General features: G+C 40.0%; 1 protein-coding gene across 1 annotated transcript in view; it reads right to left on the reverse strand.

Annotated features, from left to right (window-relative positions):
- Positions 1–17518, reverse strand: part of otog (otogelin) — a 256145-nt gene that overhangs the window by 71448 nt on the left and 167179 nt on the right. The window contains exon 31 of the mRNA XM_067993585.1: positions 7512–7629. Coding sequence (XP_067849686.1) covers positions 7512–7629 — 118 coding nt within the window. The remainder of the gene's footprint in view (positions 1–7511; positions 7630–17518) is intronic.

Raw genomic sequence — 17518 nt, forward strand, 5'->3', positions numbered from 1 at the left:
AAGAAGAAAAATAGACCATTAGATTATTTCAGTACTATTTCAGTAATTCATCTACATTACTTATATAAACCCAAGTCCAGATTATTTATAAATATTGAGAAGAGCAGTGGTCCCAAAACTGACCCCTTAGGGACATCACTGTTGCCATGTTTCCATTCCAAAAACATCTATTAATTACTACTCTGTACTCTGTCTAACCAACTTCTTAGCCAGAACTGTACACTGCATTTTAAGTGTGGTCACACCGATGATTCATAAAGTGGCAGGATTACCTCACTATTTCGGTTCAATCTTGACCTTTTAATACATCCCAACATCTGATTTGCTTTACTCACTGCCACCAAGCATTGTTGCGATAGCTTCAAGTTATTGTCAATCAGGACCCCCAGATCTGTTTCATTTTCCATGCACATTATTTTCTTTCCATTTAAGTAATAGCCCCTTCCTGGATTTTTTTTTGTCCCCATTTGAAGCCGTTTGCGTTTCTTATTTCTCTATATTAGATTTCATCCGCCACCTTCATTAGCTTTGTGTCATCTGCCAATTTAGCCACTGTGCTTCTGAGTCCTAGCTCCAGATCATTTATAAAGACATTAAACAAGAGATCTCGAAACAGACCCTGGTGGGACCTCACTGGTAACATTCTCCCAGGCTGCTGATGATCCCTGTACCACTACCCTCTAGGTTCTATCGGTCAACCAATTATGTATCCATTTTAAAATATTTCCACTGATTCCCGTTTTCTTTATTTTCAGTACCAGCCTTTGCAAAGGAACTGTAGCAAAGGCATTGCTGAAATCCAAGTACACCACATCCACTGCTTTATCCCTATCAAGCTCCTTTGTCACAACCTCCAAGAAAACATATAAATCAAACCCATTGTTTCCTAGACATTCCCTAATCCTTTCATTACATACTTGCCCCACATCATTTCCTGGAAATAAATCCAGCACTGCTTCATTCCTCACTAGTCTAAAAACATACTGATCCAGAAAGTAGTCTTGGACACAATATAGAAACCCCTAGTATAAACATTGTAGTAACCTGCAGCTTAAATTATGACAAGCCCATGTCCCACTCTACTTTTACTCTAACTCTTTGGGGGAGATTTTCAAGTGTAAAACAATTTTAATTTGGTTTACACTGTTTGAAGACCCACCAGAATGTGAGTTACAAACTGCACTGGTTGTAGGGATGACACCACTGGTAGGAGACAAAAATTGCATGTAAGTCAAATTTGAATTAAAGGGGAGTTTTACAAGGAGAGGGAAAGAAATTTAGAAAGCTTTTGGGGAGCATTAAAGGGCATCTCAACCCCCATGCAACCTTTTCCAAGGCTGAAGGGGCATAGGATTAAAAAGTAGTAGGTCAGGGTGAAGGGAAGGAGATCTGTGGGTGAGTCTGCAGACAAGTGACGGTACAGGCAGTACTCGGCCTCCTCTTTGTCTGCTGCATTAGATAACTTGCAAGGATTTTCCTCTGTGCAATTCCACATCAGCCTGCCATAGGTCAGCACTGCAGTATGTCTACGATTAGCCTTGGTGCCCCTGGACGAGGAAGGGGAATTTCTGGCCCGGTTCACTGCTGCTCATCACTTACAAGTGAACTTTGCTAAATTGTGGATGTTGGACTCGGTGACGATTGAGCTTGATTGTGGTGGCCCCCACTCCTGATTGGCATGTCAACACTCACTGTCTAGGCTCACGCATGAAGAATGGCAACTTGAACAAGGTGCCGGAGGGTAACCGGGACCGACTGAATTGTAATCTTACAAGGAATCAACTCCTGCAGGACAAGAGAAAATCAGAGGGGGAGGGGGGAACTAAATCTTCTGTCCTTATGATTTGCATAAAACTCCCCAGGGTAGATTTTCCCCACCCATGTGTTAAAGACAAAAATGTACCCCCCATATCCAAAAAATGCTAAATATAAGGTAGATTTTTATCAATATAAATCAGCTCCTGGAAACAACCTATTGGAAACAGCCATTTCGGACAGTGATGAGGAAAAATTTCTTCACTCTGGTTGTGAATCTTTGGAATTCTCTAACCCAGAGGGCTGTGGATGCTCAGTCGTTGAGTATATTCAAGACTCAGATCGATAGATATTTGGACACTAAGGGAATCAAGGGATATGAGGATCGGGCAGGAAATTGGAATTGACATCGAAGATCAGCCATGATCTTATTGAATGGCGGAGCAGGCTCAAGGGGCCGTATGGCCTATTCCTGCTCCTACTTCTTATGTTCTTAACCTGTGTTATGCTAGCAAAAACACATTTCAATATGTTGTCTTCAATGCAGTGAGGATTGCAGCCCTGTTCAGGAGGCTACCCAGTGCAAAGTGAATTTTTAATATTTTTTCTTTTTACTGGTATGTTTTATTTTCTGATATAGGGATGTATTTTTCAGATAACTAATAGTAGGGCTTAAAACTGTGCAGCTGGCTAATCTACTGGCTTTAGCCACTGGGCTTTACCTCTGTGAACTTAGAAATCAGTCCAGCAATGAAGGATTGATTGTGGCATTCTCGGACAATACAAGAACTCACTTATGTATAAATATTAGCTTTCATAGAATCACAGAAAGGTTACAGCATGGAAGGAGGCCATTCGGCCCATCGAGTCCGCGCCAGCTCTATGCAAGAGCAATCCAGCTAGTTCCACTCCCCCGCCCTCTCCCCGTAGCCCTGCAAATTTTTTCCTTTCAAGTACTTATTCAGTTCCCTTTTGTTGGCCATGATTGAATCTGCCTCCGCCACCCCCTCGGGCAGTGCATTCCAGATTCCAGCTGTGTAAAAAAGTTTTCCCTCATGTCACCTTTAGGTTCTTTTGCCAATCACCATAAATCTATGCCCACTGGTTCTTCACCCTTCCGCCAATGGGAACAGTTTCTCTCTATCTACTCTGTCTAGATCCTTCATGATCTCCTCGCAACTATCTCTGTTCCAAGGAGAACAACCCCAGCTTCTCCAGTCTATTCACATAACTAAAGACCCTCATCCCTGGAATCATTCTAATAAGTCTCTTCTGCACCCTCTCTAAGCCCTTTACATCTTTCCTAAACTGCGGTGCCCTGAACTGGACACAATACTCCAGTTGTGGCCGAATCAGTGTTTTATAAAGGTTCGTCATGGCGTCCGTACTTTTGTACTCTATGCCGCTATTTATAAAGCCCAGGATCCCATACGCTTTTTTAACCGCTTTCTCAACCTGCCACTTTCAATAATTTGTGTACATACACCCCCAGATCCCTCTGTTCCTTTACCCCTTTTAGAATTGTGCCCTTTAGTTTATATTGTCTCCTCATTTTTCCTACCGAAATGCATCAACTCACATTTTTCTGCTTTAAATTTAATCTGCCATGTGTACGCTCATGCCACCAGCCTGTCTATGTCCTCTTGAAGTTTATCACTATCCTCCTCACTGTTCACGACCCTTCCAACTTTTGTGTCATCTGCAAATTTTGAAATTGTGCCCTGTACACCCAAGTCCAATCATTAATATATATCAAGAAAAGCAGTGATCCCAGCACCGACCCCTGGGGAACACCACTGTACACCACCCTCCAGTCTGAGAAACAACCGTTCACCACTACTCTCTGTTTCCTGTCAATTAGCCAATTCTGTATCCATGTTGCTACTGACCCCTTTATTCCATGCTTTGAAAGAGCTGAAACTATTAAAGAAGTAGAACAATGTGTAAGTGTGCATCCATTGTATGATTATATAACTTTTTAAGTATGAACGGAAAATAAGACCAATTTTTTTTTAAAAACAAAGTCATGGAGTAAAAGGTCCCAGCTTCAATCCCTGATCTGTTGGTGCTCATTCAGCCAGTTCAGCAGTCAAGGCAGTATAATTCACCTGAGCTAGAGGGAAACAAATCAGCTAAAGTTCATGCTCCTGATCAGTATCTAATGACACCTGATGGAAAGTCCATTTGTGGATATCGGGTGAGGACAGAAAAGGCTCAGCTGTGCTTCTCTCCGTGGTCGAATAACCAGCCAACGATCACTGTCTAGGCTCACACATGAAGAATGTAAATGTATCAACAGGAGTTGAAACGTACTGGAGGCTGCTGACACTCTGGGAACTATATGCCAGCACAAGTCAACACTTTCAGGGGAGGAGGGGAGAAAACCAGGCAGTGGTGGTGGTGTGGGGAATTATATTCATATCATAATCCTCTGATTGGAAATCCTACAAATTCAAAAATGTTTTGTGTAGACTTTCCATATTATTAATCCCAACTTATTTTATTTAGAAATAAAAATTGAGAATGATTTCTGCAGATGTATAGCAACAGACACATGTTGGGGATATTAAAAGCTGAAATGGCCATTCAGTTGTCAAAAGCTTACATTACTTAGTAAGAGCCCAGAATAGCCAAAGAAATAGTGATACGAGAATGAAATGTTGTGAATGTGCACAGATGTATGTGGACCATGGGTCTGACTCTCCAAAAAAACTGATACTTAAATTCTTAGACATAGCACATGCATACATGGCATGCCTAAGGATTTGTGTATCAGTTTTTGATAGGTTGAAGAACGGACCTCACATGAAGAGATTAATGTTGATGGATTTTTTTTGATAGAGGAGGGAAAATATGAATATTATTATGTTTATTGAATAGTGTCACATTGGCATAAACCATATAGTGAAATTCAGGAACTGTGTCATTGCTCAGACATCTTACTAAACAATTAGACTGAAAAAACACAATATCTGGAATTGAAATTGTTTTAAATCTGCAGAGGTGTTGCTGGATAAAGGCATAGAATGTAATAACTCAGTTTGTAGTGTTTCAGATTAGTGTATATCACAATTAGATATAAAAACGTTAATAATTTTCACCTACGATTTAGGTGAAAGTTTAATCATTTTACTGACATCAAGTTTACACACAAGATTTGAGCAAAAAATCTCTTGAATCTCACTCACCTTCACAGTTAAGTTGTTGAACCTTTCCTTGCTAACATGCAATTTGTATTACCCGTTTGTATCTCTGTATCAGATCTGCTCAAAGTTCATATGCCATAGTTTCAAAAAGTAAACAGCAACATTTTTACAGTATATTATTAAATAAGTTTTATTCTTTTGAAATTGAATAATCATCTTTTTGTCTAAGTCTGTGTTTTTGTGAACAATATTTTGAGAAAAACATGCAGCCTTGAAGATGCCACCAGGAGCCCTGGCTGCATTAAGCTCATCAGCATATGGTGGTTAATTTATTCTCAGTGGTATAATGACTATTCTTGAAAGTGCCATATGAACTGGATGTGTTCCTATGAGAGGGAGATTTGAGGGATGAATAGTCATAAAACAACAGTATTAGCGTGCCTGTCAGCTTAGTAGTTTGAAAATAGTACATGATGTATGGAAACCCAAAAAAGGAAAGAAAGGTAACCCCCTCCCTAGCTTGACCCTCTTCGCCAGTCACTCTGATGTATCATCAGCAGTTTCTCTTTGAACAAAAATCTATATTATGTTAAAAAATATTGTGCACGGTGCATACATCCTGACCACAAGGTTTAACTTTCTTTGTCATGATTTTCAGTCACACTTTTTATGATCACATTTAACAATGAATATGGAAAAATACTAGCTACAGATGTGAACACTTTGTCATCATGGATAGTTAATCAACAATTGAATCATTTAAAATGTATTTTTAAAAGAAAATGTGTCTACCATTGTTTTCTCAGTAACTTGAATTTCTAATGTCCAAAATAAGGTTTAAAGCAAAAAAACATTTTGAAATAACATGATAACATTACCTATTGAATTATCTGTTTAATACCTTCATGAAAGTTTTTGAAGTAAAAGTTCGTAGGCTTGTCTCAAAAGCCTGCACTTTTACTGGATATTTTTGAAAATAGCAGCCAGTGGAATTTCATACAAATATATGTTAATATGTAGTATCATATGGTGCAATGTCAGCCCAATTTTTTTAAAAATATAAACATTTGGTTGCATTAATGTCCCAATGATATTGCATGTGCACTTAAATAATTGAGTTGAACATGCAGTACTCACTCCTGGTTGCACTGCTGTTTCCTTATATTTTTACATAATATTATTATGGTGTTGCATTAAAAAGATGTGCACATGCATCAAATACTGTTGAATAATGCTTTTAACAAATTAATTTAGATACTCAGTCAAGCTAGAAAACAAAGTCTCGAATAAACCTCCAATGTACACCTCACATGACAGGAATTTTATTTCAATTATGTTTTTGCATGGATTTCCTCAAGTCTGCTGTGTCCAAGAGGTGACCATTTCAAACTAGTCTTATGTCTGCAACAGCAGGGTTTTGTCCGGTATGAAAAAGTCTGCGCTTTTGCATGTTTGATCACCTTTGGCAATCTCTCTGATTCTATATTCGTATTCTTGTGTGAATAGTCATTTTTCTTTTAAATCTACAAAATGCAGTTATGACACACTGATTTGGCTTTTTAGACTGAAAGAATCCGTTTGCAAAGGCTGTATTCTCAATCCGGATAGACAATTGAGCAGTATCAGGTCTATACTATTGTGCAAGGTTCATGTGATTGATTTCTTTTCAAATTTATTTTCAATTTTCTGTGTCAAGTGCCAATCTCCAGACCAAACCATAGACTGACAACATGCTCTTAGTGCTTCTTTGTAACCAATTACTAGATGGTGTATACTGTGACTTGCTCCATGATATTTCCTCCCTCCCCATAGGGAAATTTCTAGCTTCTATTTGCAATGATGAAAGAGCTTTTTTCAGGATCTTACTGTGCAGAGGCTAATGACAACAACAACAACTTGCATTTATATAGCACCTTTAACGTAGTAAAACCTCCCAAGGCGCTTCACAGGAACGTTATCAAATAAATTTGACACCGAGTCACATGAGGAGATATTATCTTGGTCAAAGGGGTGGGTGGGTTTTAAGGAGCTTCTTAAAGGAGGAGAAAGAGGTAGAGAGGCGTGGAGGTTTAGGGAGGGAATTCCACAGCTGAGGCCACTAATGGTGGAGCGATTAAAATTGGAGACGTGCAAGAGGCCAGAATTGGAGGAGCGCAGAGATCTCGGAGGGCTGTAGGGCTGGAGGAGATTACAGAGAAAGGGAGTGGCAAAGCCATGGAGGGATTTGAAAACAAAGATGAGAATTTTAAAATCGAAACATTCTCGGATCAGGAGCCAATGTAGGTCAGCAAGGACAGGGGTGATAGGGGAATGGGACTTGGATACGGGCAGCAGAGTTTTAGATGAGCACAAATTTATGGAGGGTGGAAGATGGGAGGACAGCCATCCCACAAGCCCACACACTGCCACTCCACGGCATAGCACATTGGCATAGAATGCTTAGTTATGAATCCCAATACAGAGAAACGGTATTTTTCAGAAATAAAGCAAATCTTCTTCCACTCTCTTAATCATTTTATAATGGTTATTGAAATATTTCATCTTCATTCATCAGCAGCCTAGAAGGGTTGCAGAGATTTACATTTTTATATTCCCTTTGTGCACATATACCTTGGTAGAGTTTGACAGATCTTGCCTGTAGGATCACTGCAGGTTCTGATGCAGGGGCTGGTGCAAGTCTCATATTGCCACTCACAGGTAGAATGAGCTGGAGATAAAATCTTTGCATCTGTATAATAAACAATTAAACTTGTGTTTCATTCAGGAGTCATAATGATGTATAAATATTAAAAATAAAATATGTAGCAAAAAATCTGGTGTAACATCCAGCATGCATTTCTTGCCCATCTCACTTAAAGTTTCATGCTAAAATGTCTGTGTATGTTTCAAAACAAAGTGTAAAGAAACAATGTACAGGAAACTCCCCAGCACAGAAAATGCTGGAGTCAGACAGAGCCTCTCCATTGACCTTCACATTCACAAAATAGACATTATATTTCCATATCTTTCTGTTTTACCCCTTGCCTCACATTCCTAAATTGCTTTGTTGCCTAATGCTTCCACATTGCTCTGTTCTATCTATTGCCTCGTAATTTTGTTAGTTTTGTTAACTCTATCCCTATGTCTCGGCCTTATGTCCCAGCCTGTGCCCTTCAGTCTTTCAACATTGGCCTCCTCTCTCCCACCACTCTTGCAATTGATGGCAGATCTTTGAGCTGTCTTAGCCTACTCTTCCAATTGGCCGAGCAACCTCCTCCTCGCCTTCAAAGCCTCCTCAATACCCATTTCTTTGATCCTGCTTTCAGTCATCTCTCAATTCTATTAATGTTTGGTACATCTTTCTCCTCTGTGGCATGAATATTTACAGTGTTAAAGGAGCTATATAAATGCAAGTTATTATTGCTGTGCTATCTCACAATCCTTTATTGTTCTGTTGGCGCACACTCCCATTGTGTTCAGTTGAACCCACTGCCTGTCTTGTATTACCATATTGCTCTGTTGCTCCCATTACCTCACACTGTTACAAGTTTAGGATCTGTCTTAAATATTCTTTTGGGTACAACAGTGCTGGCCGCTCCAATAAAATCAGAGAAGTTATGTTAAACTTATCTAGAACCTTGGTTAGACTACACTTGAAGTATTGTGTACAGTTCTGGTCACCATATTATAAAAAGGATATAGAGGTACTGGAGAAGATGCAAAAAAGATTTAGAAGGATGATACCAGAACTGAGAGGTTAGAACTATCAGGAAAGATTGAGCAGCTTAGGGTTCTCTTCTCTAGAAAAGAGAAGGCTGAGCGGGATCTAATAGAGGTCTTTAAAATCTTGAAGGGGCTTGATGGGGTAGACGTAGAGAAGATATTTCCACTTGTGGGGGAGTCCAAAACTGGGGGTCATAAATACAAGATAGTCACTAATAAATCCAAACGGGAATTCAGGAGAAACTTCTTTACCCAGAGAGTTGTTAGAATGTGGAACTTGCTACCACATGGAGTAGTTGGGGCAAATAGCATAAATGCATTTAAGGGAATAGAAGGAAATGCTGATCGCTTTAGATGAAGTAGAGTTGGAAAAGGCTCAAGTCTAGCACAAACACCAGTTGAGTCGAATGGCCAACTTCTGTGCTGTAAATTCTGTGCTGTAAATCCTACATAATTCTATATAAGATCATAAGAAATAGAAGCAGGAGTAGGCCATACGGCCCCTTGAGCCTGCTCCGTCATTCAATAAGATCATGGCTGATCTTCTACCTCAACTCCACTTTTCCACCCTATCTCCATATCCCTTGGTTCCCTTGGTGTTCAAAAATCTATTGATCTCAGTCTTGATTATACTCAATGACTGAGCATCCACAGCCCTCTAGGGTAGAGAATTCCAAAGATTCACAACCCTCTGAGTGAAGAAATTTTTCCGAATCTCAGTTCTAAATGGCCAACCCCTTATCTTGAGTCTAAGACCCTGAATTCTAGACTCTCCAGCCAGAGGAAACAGCCTCTAGGTATCTACCCTGTCAAGCCTTTTAAGAATTTTATACGTTTCAATGAAATCACTTCTCATTCTTCCAAACTCCAGAAAATATAAGCCCATTCTATTCAATCTCTCCTCATAGGACAATCCTCTCATCCCAGGAATCAATTTAGTGAACCTTCGCTGCACCCCCTCTAAGGCAAGTATATCCTTCCTTAGGTAAGGAGACCAAAACTGTACACAGTACTCCAGGTGTGGTCTCACCAGAGCCCTATATAATTGCAGTAAGACCTCCTTACTCTTATACTCCAACCCCCTTGGAATAATCGCTCTCATGCCATTTGCCTTCCTAATTGCTTTCTGTACCTGCATGTTAACTTTCTGAGATTCATGTACAAGGGTACCCAAATCTCTCTGACTACCAAAATTTCTTAGTCTCTCAACTTTAAAAAAATATTCTGCTTTTCTATTCTTCCTACCAAAGTAGATAATTTCACATTTCCCCACATCATTCTCCATCTGCCACCTTCTTGCCCACTCACTTAACCTCTGTATATCCCTCTGCAGTCTCTTTGCATCCTCCTCACAACTTACTTTCCCACCTAGCTTTGTATCGTCAGCAAACTTGGATACAATACACTTGGTCCCCTCCTCTAAGTCATTGATATATATTGTAAACAGCTGAAGCCCAAGCACTGATCCTTGTGGCACCCCACTAGTTACAACCTGCCAACCTGAAAATGACTGGTTTATTCTCCATTAACCAGTCCTCAATCCGTGCTGCTATATTATCCCCAATCCCATGAGCCCTAATCTTGTGTAACAACTTCTTGTGTGGCATCTTATCGAATGCCTTTTAAAAATCCAAATATACTACATCCACTGGTTCCCCCTTATCTACTCTGCTAGTTACACCCTCAAAAAACTCTATAAAATATTTAACAAACATAATTTCCCTTTCATAAAACAGTGTTGACTCTGCCTAATCACATTATGATTTTCTAAGTGCCCTATTACTACGTCCTTAATAATAGATTCTAGCATTTTCCCTACTACTGATGTCAGGCTAACTGGCCTCTAGTTCCCTGTTTTCTCTCCCCCTCCTTTCTTGAATAGCAGGGTTACATTTGCGACCTTCCAATCCACAGGGACCATTCTAGAATCTAGGAAATTCTGGAAGATCAAAACTGATGCAACCACTATCTCTGGAACCACCTCTTTTAAAACCCTAGGATGTAAGTCATCAGGTCCAGGGGATTTGTCCGCTCTTAATCACATTAATTTCTCCAGTACTTTTTTTTTACTAATATTAATTACTTTGAGTTCCTCACTCTCATTGGGTCCTTGGTTTCCCACTATTTCCGGTATGATTATTGTGTCTTCTATTGTGAAGACAGATACAAAGTATTTGTTTAACGTCTCTGCCATTTCCTTATTCCCCATTATAATTTCTCCTGTCTCTGCCTCTAAAGGACCTACATTTATTTTTGCCAATCTCTTCCTTCTTACATACTTGTAGAAGCTCTTACAATCTGTTTTTATATTTCTTGCTATTTTACTCTCATATTCAACTTTCCCCCTCTATCAATTTCTTGGTTATCCTTTGCTGATTTCTAAAACTCTCCCAATCCTCAGGCTTACTACTTTTTTTGGCAAGATTGTAAGCATCTTCTTTTAATCTAATACTATCCTTAACTTCTCTAGTTAGCCACGTTGGATCGGTTTTACCATGGAGTTTTTATTCCTCAAGGGAATGTATATTCGTTGAGAATTAATTATTTCTTTAAATGTTCGCCATTGCTTATCTGTCATTTCTTTTAATCTAATTTCCCAATCTATTTTAGCCAACTCACCCCTCATACCTACGCAATTGGCTTTGTTTAAATTTAAGACCCTAGTTTCGGACTTAACTACATCACTCTCAAACTCAGTATGGAATTCTATCATATTATGATCACTCTACCCTAGAAGATCCTTAACTATAAGATTACTAATTAACCCTGTCTCATTACACAATACTAGATCTAAAATATCCGGTTCCCTAGTTGGTTCCTTGACATATTGTTCTAGAAAACTGTCTTGAATGCATTCCATGAACTCATCCTCCAAAATACTTTTGCCAATTTGGTTTGCTCAGACTATATGAAGATTAAAGTCCCCCAAGATTATTGCATTACCCTTGTTACATGCACCTCTAATTTCTTGATTTATACTCCGTCCAACACTATAACTACTGTTATGGCTACTAGATCAAAACCGTTTATCTCTATTTATGCCACTAATTCATCTATCTTGTTAGAAATGCTTTGTGCTTTCATATATAGCGCCTTTAATTTTAACTTTTTACTATTTTCTCTTGATGTGACCTTAGTCACTAATGCCCTATTACCTTTGTTAAACTCTCTGTCCCTTCCTGACACACTCTGCTTTTTTTTAACCCAAATCGCTACTCTGCTCTACAGCCTTAACTTTTCTCCTTAGACTTATAAATTTAGCATCCCCCACCTATTAGTTTAAAGCCCTATCTACCGCCCTAGTTATTCGATTCACCAGGACACTGGTCCCAGCCCGGTTTAAGTGGAGCCCGTCCCAATGGAACAGCTCCCTCTTTCTCCAGTACTGGTGCCAGTGCCCCATGAATTGAAACCTCTGCTTCCCACACCACTTTTTCAGCCACACATGTAACTATCTAATGTTTGTCCCTATGCCAATTTGTGGGTGGCTCAGGTAGTAAGCCAGACATTATTACCTTTGAGGTTCTGCTTTTTAATTTGGACTCCTCAAACTCCCTCAGCAGAATCTCATTCCTAGTTCTACCTTTATTGTTGGTTCTTATTTGGACCATGACAGCTGCATCCTCCATCTATTGCATCAAGTTCTTGTCCAGTCACAAGGAGATTCCTTAACCCTACCACGGGCAGGCAACACAACCTTCGGGACTCCCGGTCGCTGTTGCAGAGAACAGTATCTATCCCCCAGACTATATTATCTCCTAACATTACCACATTCCTTTTCACTCCCCCCACTTGAATGGCCTCCTGTCCCATGGTGCCGTGGTCAATTTGTCCATCCACCCTGCAGTCTTTGTTCTCATCCATACAAGTAGCAAGTACTTTGTACCTGTTGGACATGGGCAAATGCTGAGGCTCCTCTACCACTACATCTGGGGTCCCCTTACCTGCCTGACTCGCTGTTACATCCTTCTGTCCCTGACCACTAACCAAATCTAAACCACTACTGAACCTAAGGGGTGTGGCCTCTTGGCTCAAAGTGTCCAGGTAACTCTTCCCCCTCCTTGATGCATCGCAATGTCTGCACCTCGGACTCCAGCTAAGCAGTCTGAACATCTTGCATTGAAGGGTGTGCCCAGACTGTCAACTATCTAACTATATATTAATGTAACCCAGGGGTGTAACAATAGAATCCTCTTGTGGTCTTAACTGGATATCATGTTTTTAGGACACGTGCATATTCCTAATCCTTTCAAAGATAGACTAAAAATATTTGAGAAGACAAGGCCAGATATGAATCATTAAGCTGCTTGATTTCACAAACAGGAAATGAGCATTCAAATCAACAATCACAAGTAAATTCCAATTGCTTAGTTCAATATTGCTTCTCTCCTCAGAAGATAGGGGTGGGGGGAGGGGTGGCGGGGGACAATAAACCACTTGCCCTTCCCCTCTCATGGGTTGACTTGCTTGTTTTCAGCAATGCCTTTCTTTCAGACTACGTCCAAATGCAAAAACTGATCTCCTGCATTTTTAAATTCTGGTTGTGCTGTTTCGCCCAGTCATAGAATCATAGAATGGTTACAGCACGGAAGGAGGCCATTCGGCCCATCGAGTCCATACCGGCTCACCGCTAGAGCAATCCAGATAGTCCCACTCCCCCGCCCTTTCCCCTTAGCCCCGCAAATTCTTTCCCTTCAAGTACTTATCCAATTCCCTTTTGAAAGCCACCATTGAATCTGCCTCCACCACCCCCTCGGGCAGTGCATTCCAGATCCTAACCACTCGCTGGTAAAAAAAGTTTTTCCTCATGTCGCCTTTGGTTCTTTTGCCAATCACCTTAAATCTATGTCCTCTGGTTCTTGACCCTTCTGCCAATGGGAACGGTTTCTCTCTATCTACTCTGTCTAGACCCTTCATGATTTTGAATACCTCTATCAAATCACCTCTCAACCTTCTCTGCTCTAAGGAGAACAACATTAGCTTCTCCAGTCTATCCATGTAACTGAAGTCCTTCATCCCTGGAACCATTCTAGTAAATCTTTCCTGCACCCTCTCTAAGGCCTTCACATCCTTTCTAAAGTACAGTGCTCAGAATTGGACACAATATTCCAGTTGTGGCCGAAACAGTGTTTTATAAAGGTTCATCATAACTTCCTTGCTTTTGTACTCTATGCCTCTATTTACAAAGCCCAGGATCCCATATGCTTTTTGAACTGCTTTCTCAACCTGCCCTTCCACCTTCAATGATTTGTGCACACATACCCCCAGATCTCTCTGTTCCTGCACCCTTTTAGAATTGTACCCTTTAGTTTATATTACCTCTCCTCGTTCTTCCTAACAAAATATATCACTTCATACTTTTCTGCGTTAAATTTCACCTGCCATGTGTCCGCCCATTCCACCAACCTGTCTAAGTCCTCTTGAAGTTTATCAATATCCTCCTCACTGTGTCATCTGCAAATTTTGAAATTGTGCCCTGTACACCCAAGTCCAAGTCATTAATGTTTCAAGAAAAGCAATGGTTCTAGTACCAACCCCTGGGGAACACCACTGTACACCTCCCTCCAGTCCAAAAAACAACCATTCACCACTACTCTCTGTTTCCTGTCACTTAGCCAATTTCATATCCATGCTGCCACTGCCCCTTTTATTCCATGGGCTTCAACTTTGATGACAAGCCTATTATGTGGCATCTTATCAAACGAAAGTCCTTTGTTCAAAACCTGACCACTCAAGGGCTGTAACACTGACTTCCTCCTTGCTAGTAATTTGCCAGTAGGCCTGTTAATTAAATATGCTACCTATCCTCCCAAGATGAATGGGGGCCATCCTGGCTACTAGGATTGGGATGAGACATTAGGCCTTCAATGTTTTAGTTCTAAATTCCACAAACTGACCTGTCTAGTTTCAATACACATTTTTAATGCCTGCAGCTTGTATCATTCTTTCTAAATCTCTTCAAATTCACTTGGTTTTAAAACACACCTAAACATAACTCCAGCCCAAAATCCTTTCCATGAAAAATGAATTAAAATTCCAAAAATGTGACTCTTATTCTATTGTGCCATTTTCTCAATTTCCCATATTGTGCTTTGCACCCATTGCATTACATTCCCATTGTTGATTCCTGAGAGCCTAACCTGTGTAATCCATTTTTCTAGATAAGCCACTGGCAATTTTTCAGAATTTTTTTTTGCATGGTTCAAAATAATAAATGGTCAAGGGATGAAGAATAGCTATGTATTTTTTGTTTGGAGTTCTCGTGTATGTATCATCCCCAAACCACCTACAGACCATGTCTATTCCGGACCCCATTATTCAGTTTTTATCCTATGCTCAGGTTTTAACTTTTTTTCTCAGTGATTCAGGATTAATGTTCAGCACATGATTCCACAGCTGGGGTGTGGAGATATTTATCTGAAATCACATAACGGTGAAAATGAGCAGCACCTGTTGAAAAACAGCTCTTATTCCATATTCTTTATGTATACAATTAAGCCTGTTTTATGCACCTCATTCATTCATTCAGAATAGGCATTAAAATATATATGCCACAGAACAGTATGTAGGTAACAGCCACATTCAGATAAAAAGTGAAACCATGAATGTTGGAATTCTGAAATTTAAAAAACAAAAATGCGAGAAATATACAGGTCAATCATTATCTGAAACAGAAAAATGGGTTACAATTTTGGATATGACCCTTCATTCGAACTCTTGATTATGCTGTTTAGCTGTGTTGTCCTTGTCCTGGACAGAATATTAGTCTGTATGTGGCATTTTATGAATTTACGCCACCTTTAGTTTGCAGTCTCTGTTGTTACAAACAAAACATCAAAAGGCCATGCCAAACTACATTTAAATTGTTCCCTGAAAATCCAAAAAGGCAGTCTTGAATTTAGAGTAATTGAAAAGGGGACAACAATGCAAGTTCGACTTCTTGATTTGCTAACTTGCAATCAGAGTCACAAAAAGGGGAGAATGTTCAAAGTAAACTCGTTGCAACAGCAGTGAATTGCAATTAAAAAAAACACCCAAAGCAAGTATTTTGCCACTGGCACACATCACTGAAACGAAACGGTGCAGATTAACCCTTTTGAGTACCGAATGTCTTTTGGAACTTGCACATTCGTTACCTGCCAAAAATGATTCTTTTTTTTACTGGGCATGCATATCTCACCCAGGTATGGAATGATTGTTCACTATACTGCTCAACACTTTTTTTGGTCAGGCACCTGTGTTATCTTCTGAAAGTAATGGTACATTCAAGTAAAGTGCAAAGCCACAGAATAAAATAGTATTGGCCTTAACTTTGACATTGGGAGTAGTTTTCAGCCAGTCCCTGGAAGATAGGTACAGCCAGCTCTGAAAACTTTTTTCACACATTGGAAGCTGCGAGGATCACTCGTCTCAATCTGCAACATGTTTGAAGGGTAGAATTCAATGGGACAAGAGCTTGGTTTTCTGTAGAACTATTAAATTAGCTGATTCCAATTGCTTGGAAGTTTTGCCATTGTGTTACCAATCACCTCTCTGTTAAAGTGTCTCACCAACCTTTCTCTCAGACTAAACCAAAACTTTAAGTATAGCTACAAGCTGGCATCATTGCTGAAACCAAGTACCCTAGAATAGATTATGTGTAGCAATACATGCTGAGACTTCCCAAAACAAAAGAATCAATACACCTGTTCTCATCAGAGAACTGATATGCATTTTACCAACAAGTACATTAGCTTAAGTTAGCAGTTAAAGTCTTGAGGTGACAGGGTGACAGCATGTTGGCACCACAGATTTTAGTATTACAAATTTGTTCCCCCTCACTCCCCATCTCATTCACATTTCTGTGGGGAGGCGCCAAGCATTGAGGGGAAGGAAAATGGGAGGGATACTTACATCTGTCATCCACCTCCCAGCTACAAGTCTCATTGACCAAGGCCACCTTCTACATTATTAGAAACTATGTTCTTTCATATCCGTCCATTGCATTCTGCCCTAGGGTAGATCCTAACTCAAGTCTTACACATGAGATTCTTGAGCCACTTATTAGTGAAGAGTAGCTGAGGTGGTTTCCTTCCTCACAGTTTTTATCTTTAGAGTACCTTCTCCTAGGTGCGCTGCAACCAAGACTAAAGAGCCCCACCTACCCTTTACAATTGTAAAGAATCTTACAACACCAGGTTATAGTCCAACAATTTTATTTGAAAATCACAAGCTTTCAGAGGCTTTCTCCTTCGTCAGGTGCATACCCTTTACAATGAGTGTGGCTACCCCATATGGTGACCGTTCAGTCTCCACATTCCAGGAACATCTGGTGTTGGGCCTGAAGCCTTCACCTCTGACTTAGGTGGAAATACTACCACTGAGCCATTGGTCACTCCATCCAGAGACAAGAACCCTGCTGGATGGCAATCCAGTATTTCGAGACCATATTGTAGTCTTTACTTGCCTGGGGTGTCTAGAGTTGGGCTCATACCCTTTGCCTTCTGACTCGGGCGGGAATGCTATCAGTAAGCTAAAGGCTCATTCTGTTCTTTCATATACCTTAGCTCAATATGTTTAATATATTGATTTACATGTTCATATTTTTATTTACTCATCTTTTCAAGGTCATTTATAAACTATACCTTAATCCGACATTCAGCTAGAAGTCTCCACTCACCTTGCTGCCCGTTGATTATGCTTTGTGTGTTTAGAATAACTTTTTTGAATTTTGCAGATGTGGTTGTTTGTGAAAGTTTGATCCTGGTACTGTTCTACCATTGGTAGATTTAAGATTTATCCATTAATGAGAGAACAGCACTGTAAACAGACTTTGCCAAACTGCCAGAGTCACAAAATTCAAAATCCGGGCCTATATTAGTGGGGCTTTACTGGCCAGGATTTGGGGGCCATAATTTGGACACCTCAGTTTTCAT

Source organism: Heptranchias perlo, chromosome 12, assembly GCF_035084215.1.
Source record: "Heptranchias perlo isolate sHepPer1 chromosome 12, sHepPer1.hap1, whole genome shotgun sequence".
Classification (NCBI taxonomy): Eukaryota; Metazoa; Chordata; class Chondrichthyes; order Hexanchiformes; family Hexanchidae; genus Heptranchias; species Heptranchias perlo.